Source organism: Paramisgurnus dabryanus, chromosome 17, assembly GCF_030506205.2.
Source record: "Paramisgurnus dabryanus chromosome 17, PD_genome_1.1, whole genome shotgun sequence".
In the NCBI taxonomy this organism is placed as follows: domain Eukaryota; kingdom Metazoa; phylum Chordata; class Actinopteri; order Cypriniformes; family Cobitidae; genus Paramisgurnus; species Paramisgurnus dabryanus.
The window spans coordinates 7464889-7485947 of NC_133353.1; the positions used below are offsets into that span (position 1 = coordinate 7464889).

Consider the following 21059-nt stretch of genomic DNA (forward strand, 5'->3'; position numbering starts at 1 on the left):
GTCACAAATATGCTTATTTTTAGTCACCCAAAAATAGAGCAGAATGTTTTACTTTGTTTTACGCCATAAAATTTATAAGGATCTCTGTTTATTTTCAGGTTAAACGTAAGATTTCTCAAAATCAGCTCTATTTATAATCTGATTTTGAGAATTGCTTTATAATAATGTGAAATGGTTTAAAGAACAATTATTCTTCTATAACACAAAATACTTTTTTGAGATATAAATATCTAAACTATGTCACTGTACGTGAGTAGAGAATTGATTTTAAATGAATACTCAAAAAATACACAATTCAAAAAATCGCCAACATTAGATTAAAAGAAGTTATTTGATGATGTGCCTAGATCTTAAGAGGCACAATACAAAGCAAAGTGTCTCTGGATGTTCAAAAATGAATTTAAAGCCATGATAATGTTTATTTTGGTTAACCATAAAACATCTTATCGTTTTACAGTTAATATGTGTTTTTGAACAGTTGTGTGAATGATCTGGTATAATAGAGTGATATCATTGACCCAATCGCAGCAGGTGGTAGATGTATTGCACTTGCTGATACATAAATGATTCAGTACTTTAAGTGCAGTTGGTTCCCCGTTTCCTTATAACCATTTGCAAATAGTGCAGAGCTATATGTATTATTTAGTATAATTAAATACACAACACAAATGATGTTTTGACATAGACACTTATGAAACCATGGAGTTTTGCAACATGTCAATCATCTTTTTCCAGACTGTGAAATGTTTGTGAGTGCATCAGAATATAGCAGGACTTTAATACATGTTTATCAGAAATTGATTGGTCCACGAAAAAGGATTATTTGCATTTTTATTTTTTAGCTATAGACGGTTTCAGCAGTAACAACATAAACACGCGACTTTCGTAGTCATCACGTAACTTCCGGTAAACCCGCGAAGACCATTTAAAGTAGTTTATTTATTTAACAAGCAAAATAAACAACACCTAGATTACACAGAAGCCAAAACATTTGTTATTTTCGATGTGGTATTAGTTTAACCCTGGAGAACCCACAGGGTCAAATTTGTTCAATAAAATAAATGGGTTTTTGGATTGTTCTGGGTTCTCCAGGGTTAAGAGTTCAGTTTCAGCAACAAGTCAGACCATTAAACAAACAGAAACCGGAAGTAAAGTTTGGACCAGACGCTTATCGCGTCTCGGATGTGCGCCCGATGAAACGGTCTATAGGAAATTCTTTGTAAATGTCAATCTTATTATGAAAAGTAAAGTTTTTAACTAAAATTTTTAACCATACTGATATCTCAGATGTCAATATTTCGTGGTTTAAATACCACCAAATCGGCCAATCGAAGGACACAGCGCTTTTCAGAACGATGAGCTTTGTACAAAATCACCCTGTTTCAAGGAAGGCAGGGCATAAAGGAGCAACAATAATGTACGGTATGTTGAAAATAATGTGTTTTTTGAACCATAAACCATGCAAACGTATTGTTTTACACCAAATACACAAAACAACGTTGTTTTTAGCAATGAAATAGGTGCTCTTTAAAGTTTTCAAAGCATTTTTTATTATTTTCCATTGTTAAGTAAGTGCAAATTTTAGAATTGTCACATCAATAACATTGTTTCTTCCTCATAAATGTGCATACAAAAATGAAAATAAAAGAAATATTATAGTGGAAGATTTTCCTGAATTTTAGAAAATAACCGCCCTCTCCACTTGCTCCTGAGAAGTGCTTGCTCCTATTTAACGTGTGCACGAGAGAGCATGCACGAGCTTAGTTCTTCTCCTTCATTCTCTTTTTACAAGTTGCTGTCGGCATGGCTCATACATTGAGATGTTTACCGTGTCTGCGCGGGTTCGTGACTTGTGCCAGGGCTAGCATCATAGCTTACATAAATTTTTACTAGCAGTGATTTTAAATGGATTTCTCCAAATAGCATGCCAAACTTTACCTGTCGAATAGAAACTTCGCGACTGAGGCATCAGTGGGAAGCCCAACCTGTGCTTTTAGCGCACGCCAGCGTGTAAAATATTCTCCCAAAAACACTCTGGTCTTGTTTCTTTCTTCCGAGGCCTTTCTCTTCTTCTTCACTTTTTCTCTTGCGACCCTCGTGCTTCAATGAATGGCTGAAACCATTGCTCACCACACGTATACACCTGAAAGTGTGCATGTGCTGAAAGCGAACCTAGGGACGAGCACGTACGACGCCTTACGTAAACATATCATCAGAATGATTGACAACTAGGATGACCAATAGTCTTGATGATCCACCCGGAAAAAAGAGGCGGTTTCCCGGACAGGGATTAGACTGGTCCTAGACTACAATAAATGTAAGAGCTGTCCAAACTGAAAATAACTTGCACTGACCTATCTTGAAATACATCAGTTCCCTTGGTTTTGCCTCAAAATACACACAAGTAATGTTTTTAGTAAGGCATGTTTGTTAAAACTAGTTATATTTCCTAATTAAACTAAGGTCTAGTCCTTGTTTTAAGCTAATCCCTGATCGGTAAACCACCCAAAAATGTTCTTTGATGCACCAACCTTTCTCCATTTGTTAAGTAATATTGCTTCTGGTTTCTCCCAAAAACGTATGTCACATCCATAACGCATGCAAGTTTCCCTCATCTAAAATAGAAAACATGATGTTGCAAATGTCACATCTAATGCTGGAATTGCTCTTATGTGGTATTGAGTTCATCAGTATGGACTTAAAAAAAATAAAATGTTGATGCTAAGAAGTTTTAAAGAGGTTTTTTGTGAAAGATTTTAAAACATCTTGTGAGTGCTTGTCCGTTGTAGTTCTTAAGGTGTTCATCTTTGTGTACCGCTGTCCGGTTGCTAGGGTGTACCTGCTGGTTGCTAAGTCACTGATGTGTGTTTTCTAGGGGGCTGCACTATTTCTGGTATTATTCTTGTTCATTGCAAAAGTTGTGTAGAACGAGTTACACGCTAAGTGGAATCATTACAGTTCAGTGTTTGTTAAAATCCTGGTTAAGGATAAAAGTGATTCTTGCTTCAGCAAACACCACAAATAATATCTGACTGAATAACTGTGTACAGTAAGAACATGGACATTTATAAAGGATGTAGATAAGTTCATACACAAACACAAACATTGCCCCCCTTACTCCATAAATATAGACCCCCAACAGTAATTGTGTCATGTACCCATAATTCCTTTGTTGCATTGTAGTCTAGACCACAGTGAATTTGTTAAGCCGTTCTTGCATAAGAGCATCTGCAATGCTTGTGGTGGAGTTCAGGCTGTGTAGCACAAGTGCTGACCCCCACCCACCCATAGAAATCAGGATAACACCAGCTGCCTGATGACATCATAGCCCCCCTGCGTGCTGATTGGAGAATCTCTGCCATAGCCGGTTAGCATGGCTGCAGCTGTAAGATGCTGCTGGAGCAAGAATAGATCAGATCAGAGCATCCACACCAGCACATCTCCACAACGCTGCCTAAAACAGGAAGCAGACCGGCTTGAAAAAACTGCCCTCGATTAATAGAGAGAGAGAAAGAGAGAGAGGAGGGGGAGGTACCATCCTCCAGCAATCAGTGTTTTCACACGGAAAGCTCCAGCGCTCCCTTTCCCGTGCTTTCAAAAGGAAATAAAGGACAGCTGATCTTTTCCTCCCTGGATAATATGCGCTCACTTTCACACATGAAGGGCACAAAGAAAGACAAGGCATGTGATGCACACAATGGCTCAATTTAAGGATGTAGCGTTGAAGAAGACCACGTCTCTAAATCTGGTGACGGGATTCTTTCAGTACCTCCGCGGTAAGTGGGACATCATCCTCTCATCCAGGAGTATACCGGAGATTTAAACGCAGTCTGTGCTCTGCCGAATGTAGGTGATCCAGACGTGCGGTGACACATCTCTGGGTCGTATGGCTCTCTAGACAGTATTGGCCAGCTGAGGTCTTCCTCCTCTGGAGAGGTAAAGAAGAGGTCACCGCTGCACATGACAGCTAATGTTGGCTGCGCATGTTAGATTATAATAACTATAGGTTGTGCTTAACGCTGCGCCGGCATGCCGTGTGTGCTGCAGGAACTGCGTGCTGAAGTACATGGATGCTTCGTAAACATGCCCCATGCATTGCATTTGTACATGCATGCATATGATGTTGTCTGTTGTGAATAATGGTGAACTGTTTGAGCCCATCATGCAAAAAATGTCTGGTGGGTGTTTGTTGCTGATCTAAATGACCTTGTTTGTGTTTAAATGCACTATGAGATCTGCATATTGCGTTAATAGAGGCAAGCATCACTACGTCTCTTACTGTATATAGGATTAAGGTTATGAGTTTGTCTTTGATACAGAGTTTTTGTGCTACAAATATGGAGTATCATTGGGTAAAAGTTACTTTTCTAAGTGATCAGACTGGGAATTTTTTTTCCAACACTTGCACAAACCATGCAAAATAATTACAAGCAACGCCCTGGCAACCACCGACTTTACCCTAGATACAGTGTAGTTACGGCCTGAACATGTTTGAAGCTATATAAAGCTTTATTAAACCATCACCTAATGTAAAGTTTGTGTCACAGCTGCCCTAAACTAACAGTATTGAAGATGATCAAAAGCGTTTGTTTATGTGGTAACACTTTACAAAACGGTCGGTCGTACTAGTAAACATTAGTAAATGCATTAACTAACATGAACAAACAATGAACAATAAAGTTTTTCAGCATTTATTATTTCTTGTTAATGTTAGTTAATGTCAGTTATTCATATGGTGCATTAACTAATGTTAACAGCTTAAACATTTGATTTTAATAATAAATTAGTAAATGCTAAAATAAACATGAAAAAAAATGCTGTAGAAGTATTTAATTGTTAGTTCATGTTAGCTAATGCATTAACTAATTGTTAACAAATACAACCTTATTGTAAAGTGTTACCGTTTATGTTTCAGTAATAGTTAATCCATCAGTAAGCTCTTTAGTCACAGTAGTATTTCTAATGCTATAATTGTAGTTATCCGCACATTTTTAACTCCCTGGTGTCAAAAAACGCGGCGCCATTACAAAAATGGTTGAAGAAAATATTAACGGACTATGGGCCCTATTTTAACGATCTGAAACGCAAGTGCGAAGCGCGAAGCGCAAGTCAATAAGGGGTTGGTCTGAAGTAGGTTCATTATTCATAGGTGTGGTTTTGGCGTAACGTCAAATAAACCAATCAGAACGTCATCCAACATTCCCTTTAAACGCAAGTGCGCAAATTCCATGGCGGGTTGCTGTTATTATGAAGGATTTACCAGGCTGTGTAACGGGAGGTGGATCTGCCTCTACACAGACGCCAGCAGAGGACATCGCTGCGTCCACCCTCACCGCTGAAAGCCAAGAAATGGAAGCAGTCCAACCCCAAAGTAAACTTACAAATCAAGTTCACATACATTAAGGTTTCTTATGAAAACATTTTAATTATTATTTACATAAAATAAACGTAATACAGCCACACAACAAACTTATGAAAATATTTTAATCGTTGTTTGAATGATTATTTTTTAATGCAGCCACACAATAAATAAAAACGATCACCACAATGCTCACCACAATGATTTCCCTTATCTCGTGTGTTAATATTTTTTATTGTAACAATTTACGATTTGCAAAAATAACTGTTGCATCTGTGTAGATTAGATAAGCAAAGTGTGTGCGCGTTGTGCACGCTATACATTATGGTCAAGCATGCGCCCTTAAAATAGCATAATGAACAACGCGCAACGCGCCACTGACTTTATACTATTTTTTTTTTGGTCAGTGGCGCAATTGTTTTTTGAAACTGCAAAATAGCATCAGGGATGGTTTGCGCCGGAACACGCCTCCTTTTTTGCGCTGAACCGCCCAGGAAGCGTTCATTCCCTAGTTGCCGACGTGCGTCTGTGGAGGGAAAAACCCGCTGTGCGCCAGTGCAAAATACGAATGATACATGCGTCACCGACAAAGTCAATTGCGCTGGGTGCAAGATAGGGCCCTATATTGTTTTTTATTCAGATGCCCAATTACAGTTATTTACTTTCAGTCCTTAATAGAAAAATAAGTTTTAGTAGTTGATTGTTATGCTTGATTAATTTTTGACTTTTGAGAAAAGTTAAATGTGCCAACTTAAATATTTGGGTATAAAAACGTGAATTCAATATGACATCACACGGTTCAAAATGATGAAATGTCAAGAACTCTGCAAAGGAAAGAAATCACATTAAAACGCTTTATGATGCAGGATGATCTTTAAGACAAATAAACAGGTGTCCTTATACTTTGTTAAGCACTTTTTTTGTAGCTGTGCCCTTGCAGACACCCTAGCAACTTCATAGCAACACCCTGGCAAAATTAACCTAAAGGATAGTTACCAAAAAAAGGAAATTGTCATCATTTACTAACCCCCAAGTTGTTTCAAACTTGTATAGGTGTATTTCTTCTGCTGAATTCACTATTGATCCTCTGGGGCACCATTAATTTCTATAGTAGGAAAAAATAACACTATGGAAGTGAATGGTGCCCCAGATCTGCTTGATTATTAACATTTTTCAAAATATCTTCATTTGTGTTCAGCAGAACAAAGAAATTTATACAGGTTTGGAAAAACTTGAAGGTGAGTAAAAAATGACAGAATTTTAATTGTTTAGTGAACTATGCCTTTAAAAGTAACTAAACTAGTACAAAAACTAGTATTGAAACTTGAGCTCATCTTAGTTTGCTGGTTTGTATTTAATGATGAAAATATTTTCCTAATGTTTCTGATATGCTGTCAATGTTTTTGCACATCATATGCCACATGTGGACATTCAGCTCTGCTTTGCAGCCTTACTGTAATCAAGCTGTACAAAATATAAACATTAAACCCATCCTAAATGCATTAATTTTGTTTAAAACTAAAAATATAGGTGGGTCACAATGGCTGGAAAAATGCAGGAGACCGAAATATCTCACTGGATTATTACTGTAAATTAAAATGATCTGCTTAATATTATGGCTCTTATATTTTCTTTCTCTTTCAGATGAACAAGAGGCGGTTCAGAAACGAACATTCACAAAGTGGATTAATTCTCACCTGGCCAAGGTAAGAAATCTTCAGCAATTTATAATATATTACATATTCTCCTCTCAAATCACACAGGTGTGACAGAAAACAGGTGTAGTTTATCACATTAACGATGGATTTATTCAATAAACATTTGCCCTCTAGGAAGTGTCAGATTACGTTTCTGTTTTCATTTTAAACAGTCTTGTATCATTTAAGACCTATTTTTAGTGAAATGTTTTGTTTGAAATGGATGCTTGTGCTGTTGTTTATTAAAAGAGCCACTTGGTTTAGTATTCTCTCATCTGATGCAATGAATTCATAAATTGCATAAAAGGCGAAAGCTGTGAATAATGTGATTGGTGAGCAGCTCAATTTAATACAACAAATGCACTGTAACAAATTATTTTGACAGAAAGAAATACCAGCGTCTTAACCCTTGTGTGGTGTTCGTATTTTTGTTACTTAGACGATGTTTGTGGGTCTGGTGGACCCAGAGCATTATTAGTATCTTAAACCAATGCATTCATACAAATTTATGTAATATTGTTTACAGATGTTAACTTTAGCCTTATTGCAAGTAATATAGACAGAATTTATGGTTAATATTGGTCATTTACCACTGGTAGAGGACTATTTATAAACTAAAGTGCCATTCGTTTTTGTGGTAATATGAAATAAAAGAAGGAAATTCTATTCTGATCCAGATATTGGGGGAAAAATCATATTTATCTTAAATGAGTATAAATGAAACAAAGTTTTTCATCACTGTTGATGTTTAATTATTTGAACTTTTTGAAATTGTACACATTTGTGTCAGTCTACACAGCACAGGCCCCAAACTGAACAGATGCCGTATCATAAGACATAATCCATATAAACACATAACCTGTTCATGCCAGCCAACACAACACATAAGAAGCAAATTTTTAATGTGTAGCTATGTTATGTATGCATTTCTTGCATTTTACACAAATATACTGTGTCCATCTGGTCCACACACATTGAAGTACAATGTGTTGCTATTGGCCACACTTTAGAATGATGAAAATACGTGGATAATATTTTACTTTCTCTATTATTCACTCTCTCTCTCTCTCTCTCTCTCACACACACATCTTTGTGGGACATTTGGTCCCCACAACGTGATAAATAGCAGGTACACACACCATAGGTTTTGTGGTAAACCCATGGGTTTACAAATGGTAATCAATATACCAAATAACCATGATTACTACTCTTTTACTACAATAAAACTATGGATTTTTTATAATGGTAAAATGTAGAATGGTTCCTGTTAGACAGAAGGTAAAGTGTTTGGGACAGTAGGTACAGACAAATGTTCATGCACGGCATATAACATGTTGTATCCTTGCGGCATTACAGCAAAAGCAGAAGGAAAAAACTCTGACATGCATCCATCACATATGTACAGACATGTATACAAACACACTCATGCACTCACAGGAGTCCCAGGTAGGAGAAAAACAGAGTGAAGTTACATAGCACATTCAATTTTTACACTTTTATTAACCCCGGGTCCAGTGGACCCGAACACCACATATGTAATATAAATGTGTAGGGGGGTGTACAGTGTACATTAATTATAAAGTTGTTTATTTTTATGTTCTTCATAGAAAATGAGCCAAGGCCAATGAATCTGAGGTTGAAACAACAATTAATTGCATAATTTTTCTTTCATTAAACATTCAAAACGGGTCCCACAGACCCGAACACCACACAAGGGTTAAACAATGATGAACAATGATGAACTGTGATCCTTCATTCATGAGCAGTGATTGGTTCACGTGATTTGCTTTTATGGCCTAATGTCATAATGACTTTAAAGGGTAAAAGTCTCAGATGATTAAAGTCAGTTTATAAATCAGATTGTGTAATGCTGTTATATTTTAATAAGAAACATGAGGGCTGCTGTTTAGTCTCTGTGCTTTGAGAATGAATGACGTGTTGTGATGGCTGCCCACTGCTAAGGCCTAAAGGAGTGGGTGAGACTGCAGTAAAAGGCTGAGAAGCTTGGCATTCATATCTGGATTTTTAAGCAATAAGAAGCATAACAAACCACCGACTTGGAATATTTCCAAATTTAAACTTAAGAAATTATAGAAAATTATTCATAAATTTGGGGTAATTTATACAATACTGTATCACGTACAAACATTAGTTTCCTTGACATCTAACTCATCCTAACTCATATTCATCCATGTGCCAGTGCCACAATACATTCCCATATTTTCCCATGTAATTTCCATGATAATTTTGCAACCCTGCTTGTAAATATTGCCTCAGTCTTGCTTTATAGTTAGTAATAGAGCTGCTTTAAACCAAAATGTGAAAAACAGATAAACTTTCTTAAAAACCTCTTTTTGTGTTGTGTCTCAAGCTAAACCCGCAGCTGGGAACATGCATGAAGACTGTCTGTTTTCTGAGAGATACATGTCAGAAACTCAGCTTAATTTACATGGGAATGCAGATTGGATGTCTGTTTATGGACACAAGTGTATTTATGGGAATTCTTGGACAGTGTAGGTATGTGCAGATGGCTGTCGAGAGGGGTTGGAACAATTCACAGTGGGAAGAAGCGTCTGCTTTGCTCCTGAGGTCCTTGATGTTTGCGGCCAGTGACTTTACAAGTAATTAAAATTCAACAAGAGAAAATTAATACAAAGATAAGGAGAACCAATCAATCAGTCGGCCTTTAGTTAGCAAGGTGATTTTTATAGTTAATTTGGAAGTTTTGATTAGGATTTTAAACAATGCAAAAGGCAAATCAGACAAAAAGACCTTAAAGTGTTATGGGGCATACACACCAAATGCAAATTAAATTAAATTGCTCGAGTAGATTAAATACAAAGTCAATGAAAAGATGCGAATAGACGCAATGCGAAAATATGAAAATATTCAACTCAAATGAAAAATTTTTCAACACAATGCTTTGCGTTGGTGTATATGTGGCATTCTGGGGCATACACATCAAACTCAAATTCAACGATTTGGGCGATAGATTACATATAAAGTCAATTAAAAGACGGGAATAAAAGAAAACTCGCGCCGGGCGATACGAATGACGTGAATTTGATATAATAATATTTAATAACATTTAACTCAACCGAAAAATTAGCATGACACAAAGTTGAATCCCGTGAGTAATTTAAAGCGAGGAACGCGATGCTACACGATTGGTGTGTACGTAGCATTTGAAAGTTAGTTTGTTTTCTTAACACACACTAATGCATATAGTATGTGACCCAGTCTGTGAAATTCAGCTAAAGTAATTTAGATTTTAGATTTTAAACAAAGCATAAGACAAAAATACCTTAAAGTGTTATGGGGCATACACACCAAATGCAAATTCAACGATTTGCGCTAGTAGATTACATACAGAGTCAATGAAAAGATGCAAATAGACGCAATGCAAATGGCGCAAATAGGGCGGCATGTTTGCCGCGAAAACACGAGCTATTCGCCTCAAACGCGTCTTTGTGCAAGTTGAAAATATTCAACTCAAGTAAAAAACTAGCATGACACAAAGTTAAATTCCGCGAGTAATCTAAGGCGAGGAACGCAATGCTACGCGTTTGGTGTGTCATGGCATTCTGCGGCATACACACCAAACGCAAAATTACATACAAAGTCAATAAAAAGATGCAAATAAAAGCAAACTCATGCCAGGCGATGCGAATTGCATGACAAAAAGTTAAATCCCGCAAGTAATCTAAAGCAAGGAACACACCAAATGCTACGCGTTTGATGTGCACGAAGCATTAGAAGGTTAATGTTTGTTTTCTTAACATACAGTAATACATTTAGTATGAGACCCAGTGTGTATAAACTCAGCTAAGTCATTTACTGTTTTCTACATAAAATCATCCTACATAATGTAAATAACATTATGTGAAAATATACCCTGGATTTCTTTAATATTGACTGAGAAATCAATGTGAAACCAAACTTTGATGCTCCTGATCTCATCATTAGAGACTAGATTTCACAGACCCGGTCACAGATATGTTGAGATGTTAGGCATGACATCTTATCGTGACATTGTTATGTTTAGTCAAGGTCATAATGTTTATTCACAGGTACGTGAACATGCATGCACATGTTTTGCTGTTTTAGGAGGCTGTTGTTAGATGTTGTAGCTCCTCCCTTTCACCTCATTACTCATGATTAGTTGCTTGGGTGACGGTGCACTTTGCAGTGCACAATAGAGGATAATCTGACACAAATGGTGGGTTTATGTATTCCAGTCAGCCCAGATTTCTCTGAGGGATCTTTTGTTCCATAGAAACTGGTCCAAAAAAGCTTAAAGCTGGACTATGAGAAGTTTAAAGAATCCAAGCAATGTGGGCAGCCAGTGGGCCGCAATGCAACACTGTGCAGCTCATGCTGTATGTATACTACACACTGTGTGCATACTAACTGAGATGCAGAGTAATGCTTTATCCCACTGACCCGGCAAACGTCTGCAGTAACACTAGGGGCTCTATCTTGCACCCAGCGCAATTGACTTTGTCCGTGACGCATGTATCCTTCGTATTTTGCCCCGGCGCACAGCGGGTTTTTCCCTCCGCAGACGCACGTCGGCAAACTAGGGAATGAACTTGCGCTCCCTGGGTGGTTCAGCGCAAAAAAAGAGGCGTGTTCCGGCGCAAACCATCCCTGATGCTATTTTGCAGTTTCAAAAAACAATTGCGCCACTGACCAGAAAAAAAAAGTTTAAAGTCAGTGGTGCGTTGCGCGTTGTTCATTATGCTATTTTAAGGGTGCATGCTTGACCATAATGTATAGCGTGCACAACGCGCATACACTTTGCTTATCTAATCTACACAGATGCAACAGTTATTTTTGCAAATCATAAATTGTTACACTTAAAAATATTAATACACGAGATAAGGGGAATCATAGTGGTGAGCATTGTGGTGATAGTTTTTATTTATTCTCATGCAAATAACGATTAAAATATTTTCATAACTTTGTTGTGTGGCTGTATTACGTTTATTTTATGTAAATAATAATTAAAATGTTTTCATAAGAAACCTTAATGTATATGAACTTGATTTGTAAGAGTACTTTGGGGTTGGACCTTGCTTGCGTTTCTTGGGTCCGATTTCAAAGCCCCCAAACCCTTTCAGCGGTGAGGGTGGACGCAGCGATGTCCTCTGCTGGCGTCAAGTCCTGAGGCAGATCCACCTCCCGTTACACGGCGTGCCCGATTTATGCTGGCAAGCGTGGGATTCCCCCGTACAAGGACGTCGGTCTCCTCAGCTGTGAACCGCTCCTGGCGTGCGCCTGGTAAATCCGTCATAATAATAGCAACCCGCCATGGAACTTGAGCCCTTGCGTTTAAAGGGAATGTTGGCTAGCGTTCTGATTGGTTTATTTGACGTTACGCCCAAACCACAACTATGAATAATGAACCTACTTCAGACCAACCCCTTATTGATTTGCGCCCGGCGCAAGAGTTATTTCTCACGCCGGGAAAATAGCAACAGCGACCAAGATCCGCCCACAAACTCACTTGCGCGTTGCGCTTCGCACTTGCGTTTCAGATCGTTAAAATAGGGCCCTAGATGTCTTCTTGAAGCCTGTCTGTCAAGTGTTTCTGAATATTAGCAATATTTTAACCGCTTTGTTAAATTATTTTTGCTTTTTCTTTATCTCTGCATTCAACCTAAAAGGTTAAGTTCAAACTACAGCCATTTATCTATGGTAAAATAAATACATTTTGACAACGGTTTATTAGTTTTGAACAACAGAAAATTATAATAATCCAAATTTTTTTATTATATTATTTTCTAATCAGCACAAGTGAAAGTGTTTGGGCTTTGCCTATGAGTGTCTATTTTTATAATGGAAAGTTTTGACTATTTTAGTTTGACCTTTAAACACATCTGTTTTCCCTATTGTCTTTATTTCCTTTACAACATTTCACAGCACATTCGCACATTTTTTGTGATGTGTCACATGCAAAAAACGATGACAGTTGCATAAAGCTACAGTATGATAAAACCAATACTAACTATAGTGCTATCCAGTGCTAACCCTTACATGGTACTAAATAACTGCATATATTTAATTCCCAAGCACAGAGGTGCTATTCCTACTGTTTGTCAAGTATATTATTATTATTATTATAATGTACATGTGTGTATGTGATATTGCATAATGCATTTTGGTACTTTTTAGCATGCAAAATCCAGAGCTGATTATACACAACCAAAAGGTTGCATCTACAAGAAGCACTAGATGCATTGGTTATATTTAGCATTGAAACTATAATGTAATTCGTTTGGTGTATGATGATGTTCAGATGAGGTGTAAAAGCATCAAAGTCAAGCAAGAAAGATCAGTCAGTGCAGAATGTGTCAGAAGCGCTGTGTGCTGATCTTTATACTGCGTCTGTGTCCTTTTCTGTCATGACACAGCAGTTTCTGAACCCATAGCCCTTATTACAGCTGCTGAACTGCCAAAACATTTGCATGTGCCAGATAAAAGAGTATTTCTCTCCATTATGGTTTCAGTATGATGCACAGACTGCAATCTCTGTGTTTTTTAAGTTGGATTGCAGAAGGTCAAGTGCATTCTAGTGTCATTTTCTATGTGATTGATAGAGTTGTATAAACTTTGTTTGGCTTATTGAATCTATTCTGAATGCTGCATTTCAATTACAAACTAAATTTGTATATTTCCTAAAGAGAATGTGCAAAATACACCTTTTCCCCCAAATAGTCAGAATAGAGGTGTCATTTATGTACATAGCACAAACAGTGACATCTACAAACTTTGTAATGACCAAAGGGTCATAAGGAATAGTTCACCCCAAAATGAAAATTAGTCCATATTTTACTCACCATTAACCCAAACTAGGTGTAAATGGCTTTTCCCTTTTAGCAAAACACTAGAAGTTATATGCAATAATATCTAAATAATATTCAAAAATAACATTTATAAATAATATTAAATAATATCCTGGTTCTTTTCAGCTTTATAATGGCTATTTAGCTTTTCCGTGACACTTTGGGTCCTTGCAAATGGTCAAATGAGAAATGCAAATTAGCTATGGCCAGGTGGATATAACAGGCTCGCTGATTGGCTCTGATTGTACGTCATGCGCATATTTATAGATCTCGGATGAGGACCCAAAGAGTCACGGAAAAGCTAAATAGGGAGGCTAAAACGAAACGGAGAACTGTTAAACGGAAATGTCATTTTAAATGCCTAATTTAAACCTGTATTTGTAGTTCAATTTATAAATCCAGGTACTGTATTTATTTCTCTTTTTAAATCGCTTTTTGAAATACATTTTGAAATTCCGTTATTTAATTTAGAATTAATAAATGCAATTTAAAATGATGAACTTATTGAGTGTTTTATGTTGTTTTTGTAAATTGTTATATTAATTTGAACTATTTATTAATGGAGTAATATTAAATTTCTACATTATTTTATAATCTCACTTTTTATTGCCTAATAAAATGTTACATAATGTTTTTTTTGTAACTTTGTCTATTTATCTATAGATTAATTAATGAATTTTTAAACAAATCTATTAATTGCTATTTTTATTGTCTAAGGAAGTTATTAAATATTGATGTTCTTTATTACATTTTGCATGACTCTTGTGGTCCTCCATAGTGTTTGGCTAAAAGAAGAAAGTCATATACATCTAGGATGACTTGAGGGTGTGTTAAATATGGACTAATTGTCATTATGGGTCAAACTAAGCAAATATCATTAAGATTATTGCAAATTTTGTTCAATTTTTTCCTTTCCCAGCATAAACCTCCGTTAGAAGTCAATGATCTTTTCGAGGACATCAAGGATGGGGTGAAACTCTTGGCTTTGTTAGAGGTGCTGTCTGGACAGAGATTAGTAAGTATTGCTGTGATGCAATCTCCTGATTTCTCACCACCAAATATGCAGATTATCCCTCAATTGTGACCTTCTGAATTCAAGCACTGAGAGTCTGTTCAATTAAAAGATAATGTTTTTTTATTTCAGTTCTGAGTGATAGAAAAGCTTTTCATTTCCATTGCTAATAATCCTCTCGTCTTTCTCTTCAGCCATGTGAACAAGGCAGACAGCTGAAAAGGATCCACTGGGTGTCCAACATTGGAAATGCATTAAAGTTTCTGGAGGGCAGACGGGTACGTGACCACATACACTTATCCTTACAGATTAATTTTATTGGTCCCTTGAGGGCTCCTGGACTTCTGCAGGCCTCCTCTTTTCCCATTAGCCCTAGGAACACAAACCTTTTACTACTTTAAAGGCACAATATGTAGGATTTTCACCACTAGTTAGCTGGCAGACACAACAGCTGCGTGTTAGATGCTGTATAACTTCTACATTTGTCCACTTGTGTTGCCATAGTTTATACAACCATATTTTATTACAAAAATCTTACATATTGTGGCTTTAAGTAAGAAGGGTATTACATTTTTTTTTGGTAATAGTACCCTAAAATTATTCTTAAGTATCGTAAGTAAAGTATATTAGGTATGTTTTAGCAAGTTAACAGCATATGAATCTGCAAAAGCGGGTCAGCAAACTTTATGTTGAGCAGACAGGGTGCTGTCCATAGATACAGTATGGAGACAGTCCAGTCCATATGTCTCAGTCCAGCTTTCATTATCCTGTGCTTCTAACTGTGTCCTCTCTCTTATCATGTCCTGTCTCAGTCTGTATACAGAGGATCTCCGGTCAGTACTTTTAATAGTTGTAAATCTCACAAACACCTGCACTTGTTATGCATAACTGCATTGGATGATGCGCACTGTATGCAGCCAGCAGTTTCTTTATTTACTTGCATTTACTAAAGCAGTTACCGGCTGAAATTTCAGAGTTATTTTTGAGGAAGCTTTTTAATTTGTATTGAGTTTAAAGCATCTCTTATAGACGGTTTCATCGGACGAAGTGAACTTCCAGTCTGTATTTATTTATTGGTCTGACTTGTGACTAAACTGATCTCTGAAACATATACCTTGTAGAAAAAAAATGATAATAAAATTGGTAAAGACGAGGGGTGATGACAAGCATGGATCAAAACAGGTTAGGAAGCCAGGCAAGAATTCAAGGACCTGTAGCTTACATTGTATGCATTCATTTTACACAGTATTGTGATACGCGTAAGATATGATATATGAATTTACTTCTCCTTTATTTCCCTTGTTATCAGAAATAGACTTCTGTAAAATGACACTGTGTAGAGGTCTACCAGAAGTTGCGTTTAGTCCACACAAACCGTTTGTTTATGTTGTTGCTGCTGAAACCGTCTATATCTCTAAAACGGCTTACCATCAGCAGAATTGTTTTCTTAGAATGATTTATGTAATGATTTCATTTATGCTTTGTATATTCACCCTGGCTTGTTATTTCTCACTAGAAGTAACATTTAAGGCAACTATATTACTTTAGCATGACCTTAAAACCTTTTGGATTATTTGAATAAGCACTTAACTGGTTTGTTATTCCGACTTTGGGAATTTTTGTGATTCTTTTTGTTGTGGTTTTCCCCAAGATGCACGAAGTTAAGAAGGATCTAGGAGTAAAAGTGTAATAAGCATGTTTTGTGGGAGGTTGACTACTTTTTGTCAAATGATAAAGGGACACTCCATTTATTTTGAAAATAGGCTTATTTTCCAGCTTCCCTAGAGTTAAACATTTTATTTTTACTGTTTTGGAATCCATTCAGCTGATTTCCGGGTCTGGTGCTAGCACTTTTAGCATAGCTTAGCATAATCCATTGAATCTGATTAGACCATTAGCATCGTGCTCAAAAATGACCAAAGAGTTTGTATATTTTTCTTGTTTAAAACTTGACTTGTAGTTACATCGTGTATAAGACCGCTGGAAAATTAAAGTTGCGATTTTCTAGGCCGATAAGGCAGCAGCCGAAAATAGTCCCCTTAGTAACTTTCAATAGCGGTGGCAAATTTTTGATTATTTACCCGGAAAAATACCGAAACTCTTTGGTTATTTTTTAGCGCAATGCTAATGGTCTAATCAGATTCAATGGATCATGCTAAGCTATGCTAAAAGTGGTACCGCCAGACCCGGAGATCGACTGAATGGATTAACTCTAGGGGAGCTGGAAAATGAGCCTATTTTTTTTTTTAAATAGTGCCCCTTTAAACTCATGATTACCTTAGCAAAACCATATTTTTATTTGTAATAACCATGGTTTAACTATAATAACTAGAGATGCACCGATATTAAACGTTTTCACCAATACGGATAGCCGATTATTCTGAGTGACATCTGCTGATGCTGATACTGATAGTTTGGTGGTTATAATAACTTGATTAACTAAATTTTGAAGATGAAATATAATGGCCATTAATATTGAACATTAAATTAGTAAAGTTTCTTTACGTTTTCTATACACATAGCTCAAATTCATTGTATTTTTTTGTTTTCTTTAGATTAACAGGATATATTGGCCATGACCATCAGCTGTTTTTAAATGATCAGCCAAAAGTCGATTGTGTGAAAAATTGCTTATATTGTCCAATTCCTATTATTGGCCGATATTTCGGTGCATCACTAATAATAAGAACTTTTATTTGTAGTAAAGCCGTGGTAATTTTGGTAAAAGATAATTTACTTGTACGGTAAAAAAGAGGCTTTAAATAACAGTAGCTGCTTATATTTGATGAATAAGGTTGCATTTGAGCACAACTTGCCAGAATGTACTGTATATTCACCACAACACCTTTTTTTACAGTGTTAATGCGAGACAGTTTTTTATTTATGTTTAGTGTGATGATGCAGCGCTCTGTTTACGTTCGGCTTATTTGCACACCTGCACACACATCTGTGGCTTTTATGCTGTTACCTTGAGCATAAAAAATATGATTTTGACGATATATGTGCTTTTTTAGATTAAACTAGTCAACATAAATGCCACTGACATTGCTGATGGACGACCATCTATTGTCTTGGGGCTGATGTGGACAATTATCCTCTACTTCCAGGTGAAGTTTGAATATCATCAGTAGAAGTGTTTGAGGTATTCATACTTTCATGCATGTGGACTTTAAGGGTCTGTCCTCACAAATGTTTACAGATTGAGGAGTTGACCAGTAATCTGCAAGCCCTCCAGGCTTTATCCAACAGCGCATCTTCTGTAGATAGCATGGCCGGCTCTGAGACGGGCAGTCCACCCATGAAACGGAGAGTCACCAAGTTTCAGGGCAATGCCAAAAAGGCCATGCTCAAGTGGGTCCAGACCACAGCAACAAAGTATGTCATTTTTTGTCATATAAACAGGGTTCCCACGGGTCCTTGAAATCCTTAGAAGTTTGTGAATCTGGGGGGAAAAAATTCAAGGCCCTTGGAAGTTTTTGAAAATATACATACATAGATGCAGGTCATTGAAAGTGCTTGAATCTATTTTATGCAAGAAGTTTTCTGGAAAAAAATCCATATTATTCCCTGTGTAGTGTAGGATAATATCATAAAAATTCCTAGTTGTTTACGCACACATGCTAAACTGTTCGCTTTAATGCTTATATCTTCTGTAGCGAATGTTGATTTATACCAAAATGCTTTTTTGCATAGTTTTGTTTGACACATGAAAACGTCTCGGGTTATGTATGTAACTGTTGTTCCCTGAGAAGGGAACGCGACGCTGCGTCTCCCTTGACATACTTCCTGCGTCCCCGTAACGCCGTCTTTGGCGATATTTCAGATAGCGATATACTTCCTAGCTCCTGCGTCACTCTGTCTTTGTTGTTAAGCCTCATCATTGGTTAAATTTGATATACACATTCAGACGCACTTACCCCTGGAGGCGTCCCCAAAGTGTCACCGCAGTGACGCAGCGCGAGTTCCCTCAAAAGAGAACTGTAACAATGTATCTTAAAAGGTAACACGATGTAACCTTGCTCTCACTTGAAATGTGTCCCCACATTTAGTCCTTGAATTTGAGGGTATTGGACCTGGAAAGTCCTTGAAAGGTCCTTGAATTTGAAGTTAACTAAGGTGTGGGAACCCTGTATAAAGGTAAATTTCTTTGTTAATTAACACAACCCATAATGAGTCATTATCTCTTGTCTCAAGTCGTATGGGAATTGAAGTGAAAGACTTTGGTCCCAGTTGGCGTAGCGGTGTGGCTTTCCATTCAGTCATACATGCCATTCGACCAGAACTCGTCAATTTGGATCTCGTGAAAACAAGAAGTAATCGTGAAAACCTGGAGGAAGCTTTCAGCGTGGCTGAAAATGAGCTCGGTATACCACGTTTATTGGAACCTGAAGGTAACAACATTTTTACAATTTTCTTTCAATAACTTTCTCCAATATCAAATGCAATATCCACACGAATGCACTGTAAGTTTCTTTGGATAAAAGCGTGTGCCAAATGCATAAATGCATATCACTTTAGTGTACATTTGCTGATCTGGTTCAAGAGATAAGTTTGTTTAGAGTTTAGTAGACTTTTCATAATTAAATTGAGATTAACCATCATGAAGCCTCTTTACAAACAGATGCCTTTATAGTTTTATAGTTGTATGTAGGTCATGCTGTAATACAAGCTTGAGATCGGGTGAGATCAGACACAGACTGACATGACATCATTACGTGATCTGGCAGAAGCCCTTTTGAAGTTTCTATAAAAAGCCTAATTTAGGACGTGGGTCATTACAGCATCTTAAAATGGCATCAGATCTCCTAATGATTCATATTTTGTGTCACCGATGCAAAGACTAGGAGTATTTTATAACACAATCTTTATATGTGTGCAAGCAGGGATGATGCAGTTTGTTTGTATATTTTTTATGCAATGTCACGACAGAGCACCACCGTATTTAAAGGGATAGTTCAACCAAAAATGAAAATTTTGTCACCATATAGACGTTTCATCGAACGCACGTGCGCTTACGTGATACACGTCTGGATCCGAACCTTTCTTCCGGTTTCGTTTTTTTAATGGTCTGACTAGTTGCTAAACTGATCTCTTGAACAAATGCCTCGTCGAAAATAACAAATGTTTTGGTTTTCTAGGTAATCTATATGTTGTTTTTTTTTGCTTGTTATATAAATAAACTACTAGTTTAAAGAACTTTGTTGTTATTTATTCTTAGTGGAGTTTATTGGAAGTTACGTGCGGACCACGATAGCCGCTTGTTTATGTTGTTACTGCTGAAACCGTCTATACTTTATTTGCACCATTGACTTCCATTGTAGGAAAAATAATACTAGTAGCGAATGGTGCCTCAGATCTTTTTGGTTATTACCATTATTCAAATTATCTTTGTTTGTATTCGGCAGAACAAAAAATTGATTTTATTTTATTTTGAACATTTATTTTATACATTTTTGGGTTAACTATCCCTTTAACTAGACAAGACAGACTTTGAATGCTGCCTTGTTTTACAGTTTAAAGCTGTTTTAAAGTTATTTAGGCCATGCATGGTTTGAATACTTAAGCAAGAGATTTGAAAGTCATTCGCTGTGCATTAGTAATTCATTGCTTATGTGTGCTGAATATTTCCTACGTCATTGCTAGGAAGTTTCTAGGACATTGCAAGACGTTTGCTAAGATGTTTTATCAGTTGCTAGGAAAGTGCTAAATGATTTTACTGCTTGCAAGGTTATAATGTAGGAAGTTCCGGTCTGTGATTGTTGCAGACAGACAGGTTCGCTATTTGTTGACCTTCTCAGATCTCCATGCTTTCTTTTGCAGATGTGGATGTGGACAAACCGGACGAGAAGTCCATCATGACATACGTAGCGCAGTTCCTCAAGCACTATCCCGACCCTCATCAGACTGAGGCTGATGGACAACAAGATGAGGTAAAGCATGCTTTAGTGCTTCGATCTGTGTGTAGTTATTTACGTTGATCTCACTAACCATTTAGTTTAGCCCACCACCATATGGAATCCATTCAAAGACCCATTTAGGTCTAGAATCATACCCACAATGCATTGCTCTGTGCGCTCACTCTGTGTCTCTATCTGTGTCGCTTGCCACATATGTTTGTAGCTGGTTCGTTCCATTCCCACATT

At 37.0% G+C, this 21059-nt stretch overlaps 1 protein-coding gene across 1 annotated transcript in view; it reads left to right on the plus strand.

Moving 5' to 3' along the window:
- The first annotated feature begins 3374 nt into the window (after window positions 1-3374).
- The window catches only part of syne1b (spectrin repeat containing, nuclear envelope 1b), a 119283-nt gene continuing 101598 nt past the window's right edge, over window positions 3375-21059 (plus strand). Inside the window, exons 1-9 of the mRNA XM_065254156.2 lie at window positions 3375-3776; window positions 7004-7065; window positions 14824-14919; window positions 15111-15194; window positions 15729-15749; window positions 17931-18023; window positions 18116-18291; window positions 19111-19307; window positions 20737-20846. Coding sequence (XP_065110228.1) covers window positions 3689-3776; window positions 7004-7065; window positions 14824-14919; window positions 15111-15194; window positions 15729-15749; window positions 17931-18023; window positions 18116-18291; window positions 19111-19307; window positions 20737-20846 — 927 coding nt within the window. The 5' untranslated portion in view covers window positions 3375-3688. The remainder of the gene's footprint in view (window positions 3777-7003; window positions 7066-14823; window positions 14920-15110; window positions 15195-15728; window positions 15750-17930; window positions 18024-18115; window positions 18292-19110; window positions 19308-20736; window positions 20847-21059) is intronic.